We start from the raw sequence: 20,000 nt of genomic DNA on the forward strand, positions 1-20,000 counted from the left end.
ATAACGTACTTTGTTCTTTACACTGTATGGCCTTGTTAACAATGATCAATGCACCTCACAGCGAATAAAACCCTGCTGTCTTACCTACTTTGCTTTGCTCCTCCACCTTCCTCCCCCAACTCTCTCTCCCACCCCAACTCTCTCTCCCACCCCAACCTCTCTCCCATTCCAACCTCTCTCCCATCCCAACCTCTCTCCCATCCCAACCTCTCTCCCATCCCAACTCTCTCCCATCCCAACTCTCTCTCCCATCCCAACTCTCTCCCATCCCAACTCTCTCTCCCACCCAAACCTCTCTCCCATCCCAACCTCTCTCCCACCCCAACTCTCTCTCCCACCCAAACCTCTCTCCCACCCCAACACTTTCTCCCATCCCAACCTCTCTCCCACCCCAACACTTTCTCCCATCCCAACCTCTCTCCCATCCCAACTCTCTCCCATCCCAACTCTCTCTCCCACCCAAACCTCTCTCCCACCCAAACCTCTCTCCCACCCCAACACTTTCTCCCATCCCAACCTCTCTCCCACCCAAACACTTTCTCCCATCCCAACCTCTCTCCCACCCCAACTCTCTCTCCCACCCCAACCTCTCTCCCACCCCAACTCTTTCTCCCATCCCAACCTCTCTCCCACCCCAACTCTCTCTCCCATTCCAACCTCTCTCCCATCCCAACCTCTCTCCCACCCCAACTCTTTCTCCCATCCCAACCTCTCTCCCATCCCAACTCTCTTCCACCCCAACCTCTCTCCCACCCCAACCTCTCTCCCATCCCAACCTCTCTCCCATCCCAACCTCTCTCCCATCTCTCCCATCCCAATCTCTCTCCCATCCCAACCTCTCTCCCATTCCAACCTCTCTCCCATCCCAACTCTCTCCCACCCCAAGCTCTCTCCCACCCCAACCTCTCTCCCATCCCAACCTCTCTCCCATCCCAACCTCTCTCCCATCTCTCCCACCCCAACCTCTCTCCCATCCCAACCTCTCTCCCATCCCAACCTCTCTCCCATCCCAACTCTCTCTCGCTCCAACCTCTCTCTCGTTCCAACCTCTCTCCCACCCCAACTCTCTCTCCCACCCCAACCTCTCTCCCACCCCAACTCTTTCTCCCATCCCAACCTCTCTCCCACCCCAACTCTCTCTCCCATTCCAACCTCTCTCCCATCCCAACCTCTCTCCCATCCCAACCTCTCTCCCATCCCAACTCTCTCTCCCATCCCAATCTCTCTCCCACCCAAACCTCTCTCCCACCCCAACACTTTCTCCCATCCCAACACTTTCTCCCATTCCAACCTCTCTCCCTCCCCAACCTCTCTCCCATTCCAACCTCTCTCCCACTCCAACCTCTCTCCCATTCCAACCTCTCTCCCTCCCCAACCTCTCTCCCATTCCAACCTCTCTCCCACTCCAACCTCTCTCCCATTCCAACCTCTCTCCCATTCCAACCTCTCTCCCACTCCAACCTCTCTCTCATTCCAACCTCTCTCCCTCCCCAACCTCTCTCCCTCCCCAACCTCTCTCCCACCCCAACCTCTCTCCCATCCCAACCTCTTTCCCATCCTAACTCTCCCTCCCATTCCAACCTCTGTCCCACCCTAACCTCTATCCCAACCACAACCTCTCTCCCAACCTCTTCCTCAACCCCTCAACACCCCCTCTCCCCTCTGGCCCCTACCCCCTACCCTCTACCTAACCCTTCTCCACTACCCTCTACCTAACCCCTCCTACCCTCTGCCTGCTTCCCATAACTCCTCCTCTCTCCACCCATGCAGGTTACCCCTGGCGGGCTGCCAGACCCTGCTGAGTCCCATAGTGAGCTGTGGTCCTCCGGGGGTGGTTCTGACGCGGCCCACAATTCTCAGCATGGACCATTGTTCTGACGCCTGTCCTGAGAACTGGGCCATCAGGCTGAAGAAACAGAACTACGAAGGCGTCTGGGAGGTGAGAACACACACACACACACACATATTCACACACACACACACACACACACACACACACACACACACACACACACACACACACACACACACACACACACACACACACACACACACACAGACACACACAGACACACACACACACACACACACACACACACACACACACACACACACACACACACACACACACACACACACACACACGTGAGAGGAACTGGATTATAGCTAGATTACATTATTTTATTTAGTCCTTTTGCAGGCTTTTGTTCCAGCCCAACTAACACAGCTGATTCAACTGATAATGGTCTGAATTTAAACTTGTAAACCTGGAGCTACCGTCCCTGGTGTTGACAAAACATCCAATCACAGCCAGCCGTGACCGTGAACCCCATAGGAAGGCGCACAATTGTCCCATCGTCATCCAGAGGTAGGATGGGAAAGGATTTTACCAGGGGGCTTTCCTTTGCTCATCGCTCTCTAGAAACCTCTTGTGGCAGGGCTGGACACCTGCAAGCTAACTTCTGTTGACAGTTTAACAGTGGTTCCTCCGACACATTAGTGCGGCTGACTTCCGGGTTTGATACAGCAGTTTGATACGAAGTAATGTGGCCAGGCAGGTCATGTTTCAGAGGACCCGTGACTCGACTTTCGCCTCTCCGGAGCCCATTGGGGGAGTTGCAGCGATGAGCAAAGGATGTAATTCGGGGAGAAAATGGGGTAAAGAAAATTCGCTATGTGGCCATACCACACTGAACACGCCTGATCTCGGAAACTAAGCAGGGTCGGGCCAGGTTGGGAGACCGCCTGGGAATACCAGGTGCTGTAAGCAAAACATTTTTTTAATTTTTCTTTAAATGTAAAATTAAAGACCAATCATGCACAGTTATTCAAATGTATACCATACTTTTCCAAAAGGAATTCAATTCAATCTTCAAATGTCTCCTCTGTCACTTAAATTGCAAAAATTGGTAGTTCTTAAACCCTGTGTTTCTGACCCCCTCTTCCCCTGACACCAATTACAAAGACCCCTCTATATGGTACTCTCCCCTGGGCTACATAGCCGTTCCCCTCTCTACTCTACCTGTAGACTACATTAGAAAGCAGTGCAGAGATCCAACCTCCCCTCACCTTCATATCAATTATTCACTGTCTGTGTATCTGGTTAGGAATATTGTATAGGAGGGAGGGAGGGATGGGAGGGAGGGAGGGAGGGAGGAGGGAGGGAGGGAGGGAGGGAGGGAGGGAGGGAGGGAGGGAGGGAGAGAAGAGAGATGGGGAGGGGGAGGGAGAGAGAGAGAGGTAGAGCGAGAGAGATGGGGAGGGGGAGGGAAGAAGGGAAGGAGGGAGAGAGAGCGAGGTAGAGCGAGAGAAGACAGGCTATGTGCACGCTGCCTACAAAATGAGGTGGAAACAAAGCTGCACTTCCTAACCTCCTGCCAAATGTATGACCATATTAGAGACACATATTTTCCACTGATTACACAGACCCACAAAGTATTTGAAAAACAAACCCAATTTTGATAAACTCCCATATCTACTGGGTGAAATACCACAGTGTTTCATCACAGCAGCAAGATGTGTGACCTGTTGCCACCAGAAAAGGGCAACCAGTGAAGATACAACCCATGATTATGTTTATTTATTTTTTTTTTTGTACTTTAACCATTTTCACATCGTTACAACACTGTATATAGACATAAAATGACATTTGAAATGTCTTTATTCTTTTGGAACTTTTGTGAGTGTAATGTTTACTTTTAATTGTTATTGTTAACTTCAATTTTTGTTTATTATCCACTTCACTTGCTTTGGTAATGTTAACATGTGTTTCCCATGCCAATATCGCCCTTACATTCAATTGAAATTGAATTGAGAGACAGACAGACAGACAGACAGACAGACAGACAGACAGACAGACAGACAGACAGACAGACAGACAGACAGACAGACAGACAGACAGACAGACAGACAGACAGACAGACAGACAGACAGACAGACAGACAGACAGACAGACAGACAGACAGACAGACAGACAGAGATGAATACTGCTAGAATGGGTACTCGGACATGGATAGAAAGAGAGAGATGAATACTGCTAGTATGGGTACTCGGCAATGATGTTTAGGCCGAGGTATGTATCGTTTTTTTGTGTGCTCTAGGGCAACGGTGTCTAGATGAAATTTGTATTTGTTGTTTCCATGGTGACTGGACCTTTTTTTGGGAACACCATTATTTTTGTCTTAGTGAGATTTACTGTCAGGGCCCAGGTCTGGCAGAATCTGTGCAGAAGATCTATATGTTGAAGAGGGTGGGGCTCAAACTGCATCCCTGTCTTAACCCACGGCCCTGTGGAAAGAAATGTGTTAGTTTTTTTGCCAATTTTAATCGCACACTTGTTGTTTGCGTACATGGATTTTATCATTTCAAATGTTTTTCCCCCAACACCCCTTTCCATCAATTTGTATAGCAGACCCTTATGCCAAATTGAGTCAAAAGCTATTTTGAAATCAACAAAGCATGAGAAGACTTTGCCTTTGTTTTGTTTTGTTTCTTTGTCAGTTAGGGTGTGCAGGGTGAATACGTGGTCTGATGTACGGTAATTTTGTAAAAAGCCAATTTGACATTTGCTCAGCACATTGTTTTCACTGAGGAAATGTACAAGTCTGCTGTTAACGATAATATAGATTATTGTCGTCAAATTTGTCTCCACTTTTGTGGATTGGGGAGATCAGTCCTTGGTTCCAAATATTGGGGAAGAAGCCAGAGCTAAGGATTATGTTAAGGAGTTTAAATATAGCCAATTGGTATTTGTGGTCTGTATATTTAATCATTTCATTGAGGATATCATCAACACCACAGGCCTTTTTAGGTTGGAGGGTTTGTATTTTGTCCTGTAGTTCATTCGATGTAATTGGAGAATTCAATGGGTTCTGGTAGTCTTTAATAGTTGATTCTAAAATGTGTATTTAATCATGTATATGGTTTTGCTATTTGATCTTTATTATAGAGCCAAAAAGATTGGAGAAGTGGTTTACCCATACATCTCCGTTTTGGATAGATAATTCTTTGTGTTGTTGTTTGTTTAGTGTTTTCCCATTTTCCCAGAAGTGGTTAGAGTCTATGGATTCTTCAATTACATTGAGCTGATTTCTGACGTGCTGTTCCTTCTTTGTCCGTAGTGTATTTCTGTATTGTTTTAGTGATTCACCATAGTGAAGGCGTAGGCTCAGGTTTTCTGGGTCTATGTTTTTGGTTGGACAGGCTTCTCACCTTCTTTCTTAGGTATTTGCATTCTTCATTATTAAACCATTTGTCATTGTTGTTCATTTTCTTAAGTTGTCTGCCTGAAATTGTTTGATTTGATAGTGTCACGTCCTGACCAGTAAAGGGGTCATTTGTCATTGTAGTATGGTCAGGGTGTGGCAGGGGGTGTTTGTTTTGTGTGTTTTAGGGTTTTTGGTTCTAGGGGATTTTGGTTCTAGTTTTCTATTTCTATGTTTCTTTTTCTATGTGTGGCCCGGTATGGCTTCCAATCAGAGGCAGGTGCCTCTCGTTGTCTCTGATTGGAAGTGTCGTGTCTTTGGGGTACCATTAAACTGAAGACATGTTTATCAAAATAACTCCCTGTGATTATTATCACACGATTAAACTGATTAATCGTTTAACTATAATTAACTAGGAGATCGGGGCACCAAGGAAAATATTCAGATTACAAAGTTATAATTTTCCTAATATAACTTTCCTATATTATAACATTATATATTATATTATATTATAGTATAGGCCGATTATCTTCTGGTTTAAATGGTGTATTTTACCTCGAGTCCAGTCTCATTCCAAACGTCGTAAATTGTTGTATCTGCACGAACCCAGTCTTTACTAAGAGTCATCCATACATCAATTGTCTTAAAATAATTTATTTACTAAACTAAGTAATTCACAGAAAGTATACAAACAGTAATTATCGTCACAAAGAATTGGTAGAGTAATGTGCCCTAGTGGGCTAAACAGGCATGGCTGGTGTCTTGTTAAACAAAGGGTCATAAAAGGGCAGCTGAGGAGGCACACAGAGTTCATTAATATTAACAATTGATATGCTAATTCTTTGCACATGAACGCTCACTCATTCGGGAACAATTGCAATCAATATATATTTACGCTCAGTGTGTCGTCGGGATCCTTGTTGGAGCGTCGTTCCGTTGGAGAGTTCTCTCTCTCTCTCTCTCTCTCTCTCTCTCTCTCTCTCTCTCTCTCTCTCTCTCTCTCTCGGTTAGAATGGATCTTTCAAAGCGACATTCATTAATGTCATCATAGAATGGATGTTTCATTGGTCTTCGCGTTCAATGATATAATTTACTTAGCTGCAGACTAATAATTAATATCAAAGACTTGTTCTTATTCTGTCGGTATCGATAGTCTAAAAGTTAACCACGTGGTATAGTTCACTTTCAGTAGAGGAATTGGATGGTAAAACCTATTGGCCAACTCGCAATGGAGTGGAGGCCTGGTCTGAAGAAAGTAAATCAGGGTTGGGTTTTATAGTGAACAGAACAGGCTTGTCACATGACGCCTGGTCCTGTCTGTGTCCCTGGGGGCGTGCCGATGACTGATTTAATCTTTGAACATAAATTCATTCTATCACATTAACTTCTTGGGGCTATGTGGGACGCTAGCATGCCACCCGTGGTGCACCCTATCAACAGCAGGTGCATTTCAAGAGCGGCAAATTTGAAACCAAATAAATGTCAAAATTCAAATTTTTCAAACATACAACTATCTTACACCCTTTGAAAGATAAACATCTCCTTAATCTAACCACGTTGTCCGATTTCAAAAAGGTTTTACGGTGAAAGCATAAAGTTAGATTATGTTAGGAGAGTACATTGACAATAGCTGTGTGTAATGTTTTGTCAATTCAAAGACAGGTGTCACCAAACCATAAAACCAGCTAAAATGATGCACTAACCTTTTACAATCTCCATCAGATGACACTCCGAGGACATTATGTTAGACAATGCATGCATTTTTAGTTCTATCAAGTTCATATTTATATCCAAAAACAGCGTTTTACTATGGCATTGATGTTGAGGAAATCGTTTCCCTCCAATAACCGGCAGTCAAGTCAGCACCACAAATTAAATAATTAAAATTAGAAAACATTGGTAAAATATTATATTGTCATTTAAAGAATTATAGATTTACATCTCTTGAACGCAATCAACTTGCCAGATTTAAAAATAACCTTACTGGGAAATCACACTTTGCAATAATCTGAGCACTGCGCCCAGAAAAATATGCTTTGCTATACAGACAAACGGCCATGTTGGAGAGATCTAAAATCGAAAATACTATGTAAATAATCCATTACCTTTGATTCTCTTCATCAGATGTCATCATTTATATCCAAAAAGCTCCGTGTTGTTAGCACATGATCTAAGCCAGCCGGACTTCTCGTCATGAACGAGGGGAAAAAATATATTTACGTTCGTTCAAACATGTCAAACGTTGTATAGCATAAATCATTAGTGCCTTTTTTAACCAGAACATGAATAATATTCAAGGTGGACGAATGCATTCTCTTTTATAACGTATTGGAACGAGGGTACCCAACATGAACTCGCGCGCCAGAGTCTAATCGGCCATCACCGTTCCATGGCTCTTGTTCGGTCAGATCTCACAGTAAAAGACTCAAAACACTTTGTAAAGGCTGGTGACATCTAGTGGAAGCAATAGGAAGTGCCAAAACATTAATCAACCCCTGTGTGTTTCAATGGCATAGGCTTAAAGGTCATTCAACACATCAGGTATCCACTTCCTGTCAGAAAATGTCTCAGGGTTTTGCCTGCCAAATGAGTTCTGTTATACTCACAGACACCATTCAAACAGTTTTAGAAACTTTAGGGTGTTTTCTATCCATATATAATAAGTATATGCATATTCTAGTTACTGGGTAGGATTAGTAACCAGATTAAATCGGGTACGTTTTTTTATCCAGCCGTGAAAATACTGCCCCCTAGCCCCAACAGGTTAACATCAGTACACAGCATCTCAATGTATTACAAAATAGCTTTAACCTTATTAATACATTCTATACAACCATTTGGATAGCTGAGGCTATTATATAAACAGTTTTATGGTAATATGGCTATATTGTCTCTTCTGAGTATCACAAAATTGTACCAAGCGGACCAGTTCGTAGCTGGATTCTTCACCAATCTTCCATACCTTCTCCAGAACATAAATGTCGTTCGGTTCCCCAATTCTGTGAGTTGGAAGAATTTCCTGTGTCTCTCTATGGGCCATGTGGCAAGAGATTCTCCTCTGGAATTTTACAACCCCTTCACACAGGGCCTGGGTGGGGGAAGGTAGGTTGGGGGATGGTGCAAGGGGGAGGGGGGTCAACTGTCCTCCCTGTACTCAAAGAGGCCAACGTCATGACAGAAGCCATACTTAGGCAGCCTGTTTTTCCAGTGTTTTTGTGGGTGGTTTCTGCATAGTCTGTGTACTAATGTTGATTGTCGGTTTATTGTTGTTTCGTTTAAGTGTTCACTTTATTAAGTAATAAAAGAAGATGAGCACTAAACCCGCTGCATTTTGGTCTGTCCCTTTCGACGCCTGTGACAGAAAGGGAAGCTGAGAGGTCAAATATACTGTTTAGGTTTTCTACTGCCAAGTTTACACCTTCACTGTTACAGTGGAACATTTTGTCCAGGAAGTTGTCTAGAAGGGATTTAATTTGCTGTTGCCTAATTGTTTTTTGGTAGGTTTCCACACTACTTTCCTTCCATCTATAGCATTTCTTAATATTATTCAGTTCCTTTGGCTTTGATGCATCATGGTTGAGGCATTGCTCTGTTCCAGTAGACTGTGATTTTGCTGTGATCTGATAGGGGTGTCAGTGGGCTGACTGTGAATGCTCTGAGAGACTCTGGGTTGAGGTCATTGATAAAGTAGTCTACAGTACTACTGCCAAGAGATGAGCTATAGGTTCACCTACCATAGGAGTCCCCTCGAAGCCAACCATTGACTATGTACATACCCAGCATGCGACAGAGCTGCAGAAGTTGTGACCCGTTTTTGTTGGTTATGTTGTGTGTAGGGCGGCATATGGGGGAGGGAATGTCACCTCCAGGTAGGTGTTTGTCCCCCTGTGTGCTGAGGGTGTCGGGTTCTTGTCCAGTTCTGGGATTTAGGTCACCACAGACTAGTACATGTCCCTGGGCCTGGAAATGATTGATTTCTCCCTCTAGGATGAAGAAGCTGTCTTCATTATAGTATGGGGATTCTAGTGGGGGGATATAGGTGGCACACAGGAGGACATTTTTCTCTGTTGAGATCATTTCCTTTTAAATTTCTAGCCAAATGTGAAATGTTTCTGTTTTGATTAAATTAATGGAGTGAGTTAGGTCTGCTCTATACCAAAATAGCATACCCCCTGAGTCCCTTCACTGTTTCACACCTGGTAGTTTGGTGGATGGGACTACCAGCTCTCTGTAACCTAGAGGGCAACCAGTGGGTCCATCTCCTCTATACCACCCACCTGGTAGTGTGGTGGATGGGACTACCAGCTCTCTGTAACCTAGAGGACAACCAGTGGGTCCATCTCCTCTATACCACCCACCTGGTAGTTTGGTGGATGGGACTACCAGCTCTCTGTAACCTAGAGGACAACCAGTGGGTCCATCTCCTCTATACCACCCACCTGGTAGTGTGGTGGATGGGACTACCAGCTCTCTGTAACCTGGAGGACAACCAGTGGGTCCGTCTCCTCTATACCACCCACCTGGTAGTGTGGTGGATGGGGACTACCAGCTCTCTGTAACCTAGAGGGCAACCAGTGGGTCCGTCTCCTCTATACCACCCACCTGGTAGTGTGGTGGATGGGGACTACCAGCTCTCTGTAACCTAGCGGGCAACCAGTGGGTCCGTCTCCTCTATACCACCCACCTGGTAGTGTGGTGGATGGGACTACCAGCTCTCTGTAACCTAGAGGGCAACCAGTGGGTCCGTCTCCTCTATACCACCCACCTGGTAGTGTAGTGGATGGGACTACCAGCTCTCTGTAACCTAGAGGGCAACCAGGGGGTCTGATCTGAGGGGGCCTATATGAGGTGTGGTCATGGTTGGTTTGGGGGGTTATTGATTGGCTGGTGGTGCTGTGGTCTGGATCCTCTATGTTTAGTTCTGGTGGGGGGGGGGGTCCCGCAGGTCTGATGGGGGGGGGGTCCCGCAGGTCTGGGGGGGTGGTCCCGTAGGTCTGGGGGGGGTCCTGTAGGTCTGGGGGGGGGGTCCTGTAGGTCTGGGGGGGGTCCCGCAGGTCTGGGGGGGTCCTGTAGGTCTGGGGGGGTCCTGTAGGTCTGGTGGGGGGGTTCCGCAGGTCTGGGGGGGGTCCTGTAGGTCTGGGGGGGGGTCCTGTAGGTCTGGTGGGTGGGGGGGTCCCGCAGGTCTGGGGGGGGTGGTCCCGTAGGTCTGGGGGGGGGTCCTGTAGGTCTGGGGGGGGTCCTGTAGGTCTGGGGGGGTCCCGCAGGTCTGGGGGGGTCCTGTAGATCTGGGGGGGGGTCCTGTAGGTCTGGTGGGGGGGTTCCGCAGGTCTGGGGGCGGTCCTGTAGGTCTGGGGGGGGGGGGGTCCTGTAGGTCTGGTGGATGGGGGGGGGTCCCGCAGGTCTGGGGGGGGGGTCCCGCAGGTCTGGTTAGAGTGTCTTGCTGGTTGATCTGTTGCTACTGTGTGAGGTGTCGGGGCTTCGGTTGAGGGCGATGTCCTTTAGAGTCCGGGGGTGAAGGTGGGCTCTGCTGCCTTGTAGAGGTGGTCATAAAGGCTGGTCCAGGGTGGAGTGGTGGGCCAGCTAGACATTTGGTTTTGAGTCACAGGAAATACTTGCGCAGTCACAGGAAATACTTGCCTTTACCCGCCCTATGGTAGCAGGGTGGAAGTCTTTTCGTGGTAGAAGGGTGGAGGGGAAAGTAGAAGAGGCTTTTTTCAATCACTCCCTTGGTGGCCACCCTTTCCTGTTGTGCTCTCAAGGCGAAGGGTGGGCTACTTTGAAGAATCTAAAATATAAAAACTATTTTGATTTGTTTAACACTTTTTTGGATACTACATGATTGTATACGTGTTAATTCATAGTTTTGACGTCATCACTATTATTCTACAGTGTAGAAAATAGTAAAAAATGAAGAAAAACCCTTGAATTAGTAGGTGTGTCCAAATTTGTTACTGGTACATTATGTATATACACTACCGTTCTAAAGTTTGGGGTCACTTAGAAATGTCCTTGTTTTTGAAAGAAAAGCACATTTGTCCATTAAAATAACATCAAATTGATCAGAAATACAGTGTAGACATTGTTAATGTTGTAAATGACTATTGTAGCTGGAAACGGCTGATTTTAATGGAATATCTACATAGGCGTACAGAGGCCCATTATCAGCAACCATCACTCCTGCGTTCCAATGGCACATAGTGTTAGCTAATCCAAGTTTATCATTTTTAAAAAGCTAATTGATCAAAAGAAAACCATTTTGCAATTATGTTATCACAGCTGAAAACTGTTGTTCTGATTAAAGAAGCAATAAAACTGGCCTTCTTTATACTAGTTGAGTATCTGGAGCATCAGCATTTGTGGGTTCGATTACAGGCTCAAAATGGCCAGAAACAAAGAACTTTCTTCTGAAACTCGTCAGTCTATTCTTGTACTGAGAAATTCCATGAAATTCCAGGCTATCCCATGTGAGAAATTGTCAAGAAACTGAAGATCTCGTACAACGATGTGTACAGTCGTGGCCAAAAGTTTTGAGAATGACACAAATATTAATTTTCAGAAAGTCTGCTCCCACAGTTAGTATGATGGCAATTTGCATATACTCCAGCATGTTATGAAGAGTGTTCAGATGAATTGCAATTAATTGCAAAGTCCCTCTTTGCCATGCAAATGAAATTAATCCCCCAAAAAAGTTTCCACTGCATTTCAGCCCTGACACAAAAGGACCAACTGACAACATGTCAGTGATTCTCTCATAAACACAGGTGTGAGTGTTGACGAGGACAAGGCTGGAGATCACTCTGTCATGCTGATCGAGTTCAAATAACAGACAGGAAGCTTCAAAAGGAGGGTTGTGCTTGGAATCATTGTTCTTCCTCTGTCAACCATGGTTACCTGCAAGGAAACACGTTCCGTCATCATTGCTTTGCACAAAAAGGGCTTCACAGGCAAGGATATTGCTGCCAGTAAGATTGCACCTAAATCAACCATTTATCGGATCACAAAGAACTTCAAGGAGAGCGGTTCAATTGTTGTGAAGAAGGCTTCAGGGCGCCCAAGAAAGTCCAGCAAGCACGAGGACCGTCTCCTAAAGTTGATTCAGCTGCGGGATCGGGGCACCACCAGTACAGAGCTTGCTCAGGAATGGCAGCAGGCAGGTGTGAGTGCATCTGCACGCACAGTGAGGCAAAGGCTTTTGGAGGATGGCCTGGTGTCAAGAAGGGCAGCAAAGAAGCCACTTCTCTCCAGGAAAAACATCAGGGACAGACTGATATTCTGCACAAGGTACAGGGATTGGACTGCTGAGGACTGGGGTAAAGTCATTTTCTCTGATCCCCTTTCCGATTGTTTGGGGCATCCGGAAAAATGCTTGTCCGGAGAAGACGAGGTGAGGGCTACCATCAGTCCTGTGTCATGCCAACAGTAAAGCATCCTGAGACCGTTCATGTGTGGGGTTGCTTCTCTGCCAAGGGAGTGGGATCACTCACAATTTTGCCTAAGAACACAGCCATGAATAAAGAATGGTACCAACACATCCTCCGAGAGCAACTTCTCCCAACCATCCAGGAACAGTTTGGTGATGAACAATGCCTTTTCCAGCATGATGGAACACCTCACCATAAGGCAAAAGTGATAACTAAGTGGCTCGTGGAACAAAACATTGATATTTTGGGTCCATGGCCAGGAAACTCCCCAGACCTTCATTCCATTGAGAACTTGTGGTCAATCCTCAAGAGGCGGGTGTAAAACTAAAACCCACAAATTCTGACAAACTCCAAGCATTGATTATGCAAGAATGGGCTGCCATCAGTCAGGATGTGGCCCAGAAGTTAATCGACAGCATTCCAGGGCGGATTGCAGAGGTCTTGAAAAAGAAAGGTCAACACTGAAAATATTGACTCTTTGCATCAACTTCATGTAATTGTCAATAAAAGCCTTTGACACTTATGAAATGCTTGTAATTATACTTCAGTATTCCATAATAACATCTGACAAAAACATCTAAAGACACTGAGCAGCAAACGTTGTGAAGATTAATATTTGTGTCATTCTCAAAACTTTTGGCCACGACTGTACTATTCCCTTCACAGAACAGCGCGAACTGGCTCTAACCAGAATAGAAAGAGGAGTGGGAGGCCCCGGTGTACAACTGAGCAAGAGGACAAGTACATTAGTGTCTAGTTTGAGAAACAGACGCCTCACAAGTCCTCAACTGGCAGCTTCATTAAATAGTATCCGCAAAACACCAGTCTCAACATCAACAGTGAAGGCTAAACTCCGGGACGCTGGCCTTCTAGGCAGAGTTGCAATAGAAAAAGCCATATCTCAGACTGGCCAATAAAAAGAAAAGATTAAGATGGGCAAAAGAACACAGACACTGGACAGAGGAACTCTGTCTAGGAGGCCAGCATCCCGGAGTCGACTCTTCACTGTCAGTCAGCTGAGCTGTTTCAGGCAGATGGAGCAGATAGCTCTCTTCACATTTCTCTTGTCTCTCCTTCTCTCTAAATCTCTTTAATCCAATATTTACTGGATGTTACATCTCTACTTTCTCTCATCTTAGTTCTTCAGTTCTCTCCAGAAGCAGTTTTGTTGCCAGGAAACTAGAGTACTCTTTCATGTGGTCTGAATTATTTAGTTGATTGTTAAAGTTCTATCACTGTCCACACATGCACTATGACCCCACTACCACACACACCCTGCACCCCCTGACCCCACACCTCTCTCTCTCTCTCTCTCTATGCCCAGGACGTGTTAACGATGGGGGAGGAGTTGATCTCAGAGCCGTATTACTGTCAGTTGGAAGCAGAGACGTGCAGAGTGTTCTCAGAGCAGTTGGGTCGTTTCTCTCTGGTGGGAGAATCTCTAAACATGGCCGCGGCTAAGCGTCTCCGCCTGGTGCTCTTCTCTGACTCATACTGCTCTACCCTGGAGTATAACATCAGAGTCTACTGCATGGATGATACACAAGATGTCTTCAAGGTAAGGAACCTAGATTCACGCACACGCTCAAGCTTGTACATACTGAGGTGCTGTTTCATCCACACACCTGTAGAACCCCACAGAGGTTCTGTTTCCTCCACACACCTGTAGAACCCCTTTAGAACCCCACAGAGGTGCTGTTTCACCCACACACCTGTAGAACCCCACAGATGTGCTGTTTCACCCACACACCTGTAGAACCCCACAGATGTGCTGTTTCACCCACACACCTTTAGAACCCCACAGATGTGCTGTTTCACCCACACACCTGTAGAACCCCACAGAGGTGCTGTTTAACCCACACACCTTTAGAACCCCACAGAGGTGCTGTTTCACCCACACACCTTTAGAACCCCACAGAGGTGCTGTTTCACCCACACACCTGTAGAACCCCACAGAGGTGCTGTTTCACCCACACACCTTTAGAACCCCACAGAGGTGCTGTTTCACCCACACACCTTTAGAACCCCACAGAGGTGCTGTTTAACCCACACACCTTTAGAACCCCACAGATGTGCTGTTTCACCCACACACCTGTAGAACCCCACAGAGGTGCTGTTTCACCCACACACCTGTAGAACCCCACAGAGGTGCTGTTTCATCCACACACCTTTAGAACCCCACAGAGGTGCTGTTTCACCCACACACCTTTAGAACCCCACAGAGGTGCTGTTTCACCCACACACCTTTAGAACCCCACAGAGGTGCTGCTGTTTCACCCACACACCTGTAGAACCCCACAGAGGTGCTGCTGTTTCACCCACACACCTGTAGAACCCCACAGAGGTGCTGCTGTTTCACCCACACACCTGTAGAACCCCACAGAGGTGCTGTTTCATCCACACACCTTTAGAACCCCACAGAGGTGCTGTTTCACCCACACACCTTTAGAACCCCACAGAGGTGCTGCTGTTTCACCCACACACCTGTAGAACCCCACAGAGGTGCTGTTTCATCCACACACCTTTAGAACCCCACAGAGGTGCTGTTTCACCCACACACCTGTAGAACCCCACAGGGGTGCTGTTTCCTTCACACACCTGTAGAACCCCTTTAGAACCTCACAGAGGGAATGCTGTTTCACCCACACACCTTTAGAACCCCACAGAGGTGCTGTTTCATCCACACACCTGTAGAACCCCACAGATGTGCTGTTTCACCCACACACCTTTAGAACCCCACAGAGGTGCTGTTTCACCCACACACCTGTAGAACCCCACAGAGGTGCTGCTTCATCCTGTCTATTAAAGGCACTGGATTTGCTGTAAGGTTGATTAGACATCCTGCCTGAAAGGTGCCTCCTGGACGCTTGAGCAAGTGTGTGTGTGTGTGCGTGTGTGTGTGTGTGTGTGTGTGTGTGTGTGTGTGTGTGTGTGTGTGTGTGTGTGTGTGTGTGTGTGTGTGTGTGTGTGTGTGTGTGTGTGTGTGTGTGTGTGTGTGTGTGTGTGTGGAATAGGGAGGCGTCTGGGAAGAGCCAATATGTGTTCTGAGTGGTTCATGTATCTGCTAAAGAAATGTCTCTGTGTGATATCTAGATTGCCAAACAGCAGGACTTAGTGTTAAATCAACCTGTAAAAACGACAACTCCATAGAGAGGCTGTGGCTTACCACAGGAACAGGAAGAGGACACTGAGTGGCTAATGCACTCTGTGGGCTAGGGGGGAGACGGAGAAATAGGAGGAGAGGAGAGGAGGGGAGAGGAGAAGAGAGGAGGAGAGGAGGGGAGAGAGGAGAGGCGGGGAGAGGAGAAGAGAGGAGGTGGAGTGGAGAGGAGAAGAGAGGAGGAGAGGAGAGGAGAGAGGAGGGGGAGGGGAGAGAGGAGGGGGAGGGGAGAGAGGAGGAGAGAGGAGAGGGGGAGAAGAGAGGGTGAGGAAGGGAGAGGAGAAGAGAGGAGAGAGGGGGAAGGAGAAGAGAGGAGGGGGAGAGGATGGGAGGGGAGGGGGAGAGGAGAAGAGAGGAGGGAGAAGAGAGGGGGGAAGGAGAAGAGGGGAGGGGGAGGGGAGAGGATGGGAGGGGGAGAGGAGAAGAGAGGAGGGAGAAGAGAGGGGGAAGGAGAAAAGATGAGGGGGAGGGAGGGAGGAGAGAGGACGGTGAGAGGAGGGGAGAGGAGAGGAGGAGGAGAGAGTGGAGGGGAGAGAGGAGAGGAGAGAGTGGAGGGGAGGGGAGGGGAGAGAGGAGGATTGGAGGGGAGAGAGGAGGGGAGAGAGGAGGAGAGGAGGGGAGAGAGGAGGAGAGGAGGGGAGAGAGGAGGGGAGAGAGTGGAGGGGAGAGAGGAGAAGAGAGGAGAGAGTAGAGAGGGGGAAGGAGAAGAGAGGAGGGGGAGGGGAGAGGATGGGAGGGGGAGAGGAGAAGAGAGGAGGAAGAAGAGAGGGGGAAGGAGAAGAGATGAGGAGGGGAGAGGACGGGGAGAGGAGGGCAGAGAGTGGAGGAGGGGGAGAGGAAGGAGGAGGGAGGGGAGAGAGTGGAGGAGGGGGAGAGGAGGGGAGAGAGTGGAGGAGAGGAGGAGAGACATTTTTGCAAATGTATTAAAAATAAAAACAGAAATACCTTATTTACATAAGTATTCAGACCCTTTGCTATGAGACTTGAAATTGAGCTCAGGTGCATCCTGTTTCCATTGATCATCCTTGAGATGTTTCAACAATCTGATTGGAGTCCACCTGTGGTATTTTCGAATGATTGGACATGATTTGGAAAGGTCTATTTAAGGACACACAGTTGACAGTGTATGTCAGAGCAAAAACCAAGCCATGAGATCAAAGGAATTGTCCGTAGAGCTCCGAGACAGGATTGTGTCGAGGCACAGATCTGGAGAAGGGTACCAAAAAATGTCTGCAGCATCGAAGGTCCCCAAGAACACAGTGGCCTCCATCTTTCTTAAATGGAAGAGTGTTTGGAACCATCAAGACTCCTCCTAGAACTGGCCACCGGCCAAACTGAGCAATCGGGGGAGAAGGGCTTTGGTCAGGGAGGTGACCGAGAACCCAATGGTCACTCTGACAGAGATCCAGAGTTTCTCTGTGGAGATGGGAGAGCCTTGCAGAAGGACAACCATCTCTGCAGCACTCCACCAATCAGGCCTTTATGGTAGAGTGGCCAGACGGAAGCCACTCCTCAGTAAAAGGCACATGACAGCCTGCTTGGAGTTTGCCAAAAGGCACCTAAAGACTCTCAGACCATGAGAAACAAGACTCTAGCAGAGTAGAACACCTGTTTAGGAGAGGTGCTGGCTAGCAGAGTAGAACACCTGTTTAGGAGAGGTGCTGACTAGCGGAGTAGAACACCTGTTTAGGAGAGGTGCTGGCTAGCAGAGTAGAACACCTGTTTAGGAGAGGTGCTGACTAGAGGAGCAGAACACCTGTTTAGGAGAGGTGCTGACTAGCGGAGCAGAACACCTGTTTAGGAGAGGTGCTGGCTAGCAGAGTAGAACACCTGTTTAGGAGAGGTGCTGGCTAGCAGAGTAGAACACCTGTTTAGGAGAGGTGCTGGCTAGCAGAGTAGAACACCTGTTTAGGAGAGGTGCTGGCTAGCAGAGTAGAACACCTGTTTAGGAGAGGTGCTGGCTAGCAGAGTAGAACACCTGTTTAGGAGAGGTGCTGGCTAGCAGAGTAGAACACCTGTTTAGGAGAGGTGCTGGCTAGCAGAGTAGAACACCTGTTTAGGAGAGGTGCTGGCTAGCAGAGTAGAACACCTGTTTAGGAGAGGTGCTGGCTAGCAGAGTAGAACACCTGTTTAGGAGAGGTGCTGGCTAGCAGAGTAGAACACCTGTTTAGGAGAGGTGCTGGCTAGCAGAGTAGAACACCTGTTTAGGAGAGGTGCTGGCTAGCAGAGTAGAACACCTGTTTAGGAGAGGTGCTGGCTAGCAGAGTAGAACACCTGTTTAGGAGAGGTGCTGGCTAGCAGAGTAGAACACCTGTTTAGGAGAGGTGCTGGCTAACAGAGTAGAACACCTGTTTAGGAGAGGTGCTGGCTAGCAGAGTAGAACACCTGTTTAGGAGAGGTGCTGGCTAACAGAGTAGAACACCTGTTTAGGAGAGGTGCTGGCTAACAGAGTAGAACACCTGTTTAGGAGAGGTGCTAACAGAGTAGAACACCTGTTTAGGAGAGGTGCTAACAGAGTAGAACACCTGTTTAGGAGAGGTGCTAACAGAGTAGAACACCTGTTTAGGAGAGGTGCTGGCTAACAGAGTAGAACACCTGTTTAGGAGAGGTGCTAACAGAGTAGAACACCTGTTTAGGAGAGGTGCTAACAGAGTAGAACACCTGTTTAGGAGAGGTGCTGGCTAGCAGAGTAGAACACCTGTTTAGGAGAGGTGCTGACTAGCGGAGCAGAACACCTGTTTAGGAGAGGTGCTGGCTAGCAGAGTAGAACACCTGTTTAGGAGAGGTGCTGGCTAGCAGAGTAGAACACCTGTTTAGGAGAGGTGCTGGCTAACAGAGTAGAACACCTGTTTAGGAGAGGTGCTGGCTAGCAGAGTAGAACACCTGTTTAGGAGAGGTGCTGGCTAGCAGAGTAGAACACCTGTTTAGGAGAGGTGCTGGCTAGCGGAGTAGAACACCTGTTTAGGAGAGGTGCTGGCTAGCAGAGTAGAACACCTGTTTAGGAGAGGTGCTGGCTACCAGAGTAGAACACCTGTTTAGGAGAGGTGCTGGATAGCAGAGTAGAACACCTGTTTAGGAGAGGTGCTGGCTAACAGAGTAGAACACCTGTTTAGGAGAGGTGCTGGCTAACAGAGTAGAACACCTGTTTAGGAGAGGTGCTGGCTAGCAGAGTAGAACACCTGTTTAGGAGAGGTGCTGGCTAACAGAGTAGAACACCTGTTTAGGAGAGGTGCTGGCTAGCAGAGTAGAACACCTGTTTAGGAGAGGTGCTGGCTAGCAGAGTAGAACACCTGTTTAGGAGAGGTGCTGGATAGCAGAGTAGAACACCTGTTTAGGAGAGGTGCTGGCTAACAGAGTAGAACACCTGTTTAGGAGAGGTGCTGGCTAACAGAGTAGAACACCTGTTTAGGAGAGGTGCTGGCTAGCAGAGTAGAACACCTGTTTAGGAGAGGTGCTGGCTAACAGAGTAGAACACCTGTTTAGGAGAGGTGCTGGCTAGCAGAGTAGAACACCTGTTTAGGAGAGGTGCTGGCTAGCAGAGTAGAACACCTGTTTAGGAGAGGTGCTGGCTAGCAGAGTAGAACACCTGTTTAGGAGAGGTGCTGGCTAGCAGAGTAGAACACCTGTTTAGGAGAGGTGCTGGCTAGCAGAGTAGAACACCTGTTTAGGAGAGGTGCTGGCTAGCAGAGTAGAACACCTGTTTAGGAGAGGTGCTGGCTAGCAGAGTAGAACACCTGTTTAGGAGAGGTGCTGGCTAGCAGAGTAGAACACCTGTTTAGGAGAGGTGCTGGCTAGCAGAGTAGAACACCTGTTTAGGAGAGGTGCTGGCTAACAGAGTAGAACACCTGTTTAGGAGAGGGCTGCTAGCAGAGTAGAACACCTGTTTAGGAGAGAGGGGTGACCTCGATAATTTATTGTTATAACGAGAGGCTGCCTGGATCTTTATTTTAAAGACCCTCGCTCCCTTTTGGTCTCGACGTAGAGTTTGATCTGAAGCCATTTTTGTGATTATTGTGATTTTGCTATTCATTGTAAATGTTTGTAGGCCTATGTAGCCAAATTGTATCTATGATCGTATGCTATCCATTTATGTTTTTTATACGTTCTATTTATATCTGAGAATTAACCAATGATATCAGGTCACACCCGGCCATGATTACAGACACCTGTGTGTGGATCCTTTGACGCGATATAAACTAGTGACCCACAGTGTTT

General features: G+C 47.4%; 1 protein-coding gene across 1 annotated transcript in view; it reads left to right on the top strand.

The window, feature by feature from the left end:
• The window catches only part of unc5a (unc-5 netrin receptor A), a 513,204-nt gene that overhangs the window by 426,591 nt on the left and 66,613 nt on the right, over nucleotides 1–20,000 (top strand). Inside the window, exons 10-11 of the mRNA XM_045717818.1 lie at nucleotides 1,771–1,939; nucleotides 13,950–14,183. Coding sequence (XP_045573774.1) covers nucleotides 1,771–1,939; nucleotides 13,950–14,183 — 403 coding nt within the window. The remainder of the gene's footprint in view (nucleotides 1–1,770; nucleotides 1,940–13,949; nucleotides 14,184–20,000) is intronic.

The sequence above is a fragment of the Salmo salar genome, chromosome ssa05, assembly GCF_905237065.1.
Source record: "Salmo salar chromosome ssa05, Ssal_v3.1, whole genome shotgun sequence".
Lineage (NCBI taxonomy): Eukaryota > Metazoa > Chordata > Actinopteri > Salmoniformes > Salmonidae > Salmo > Salmo salar.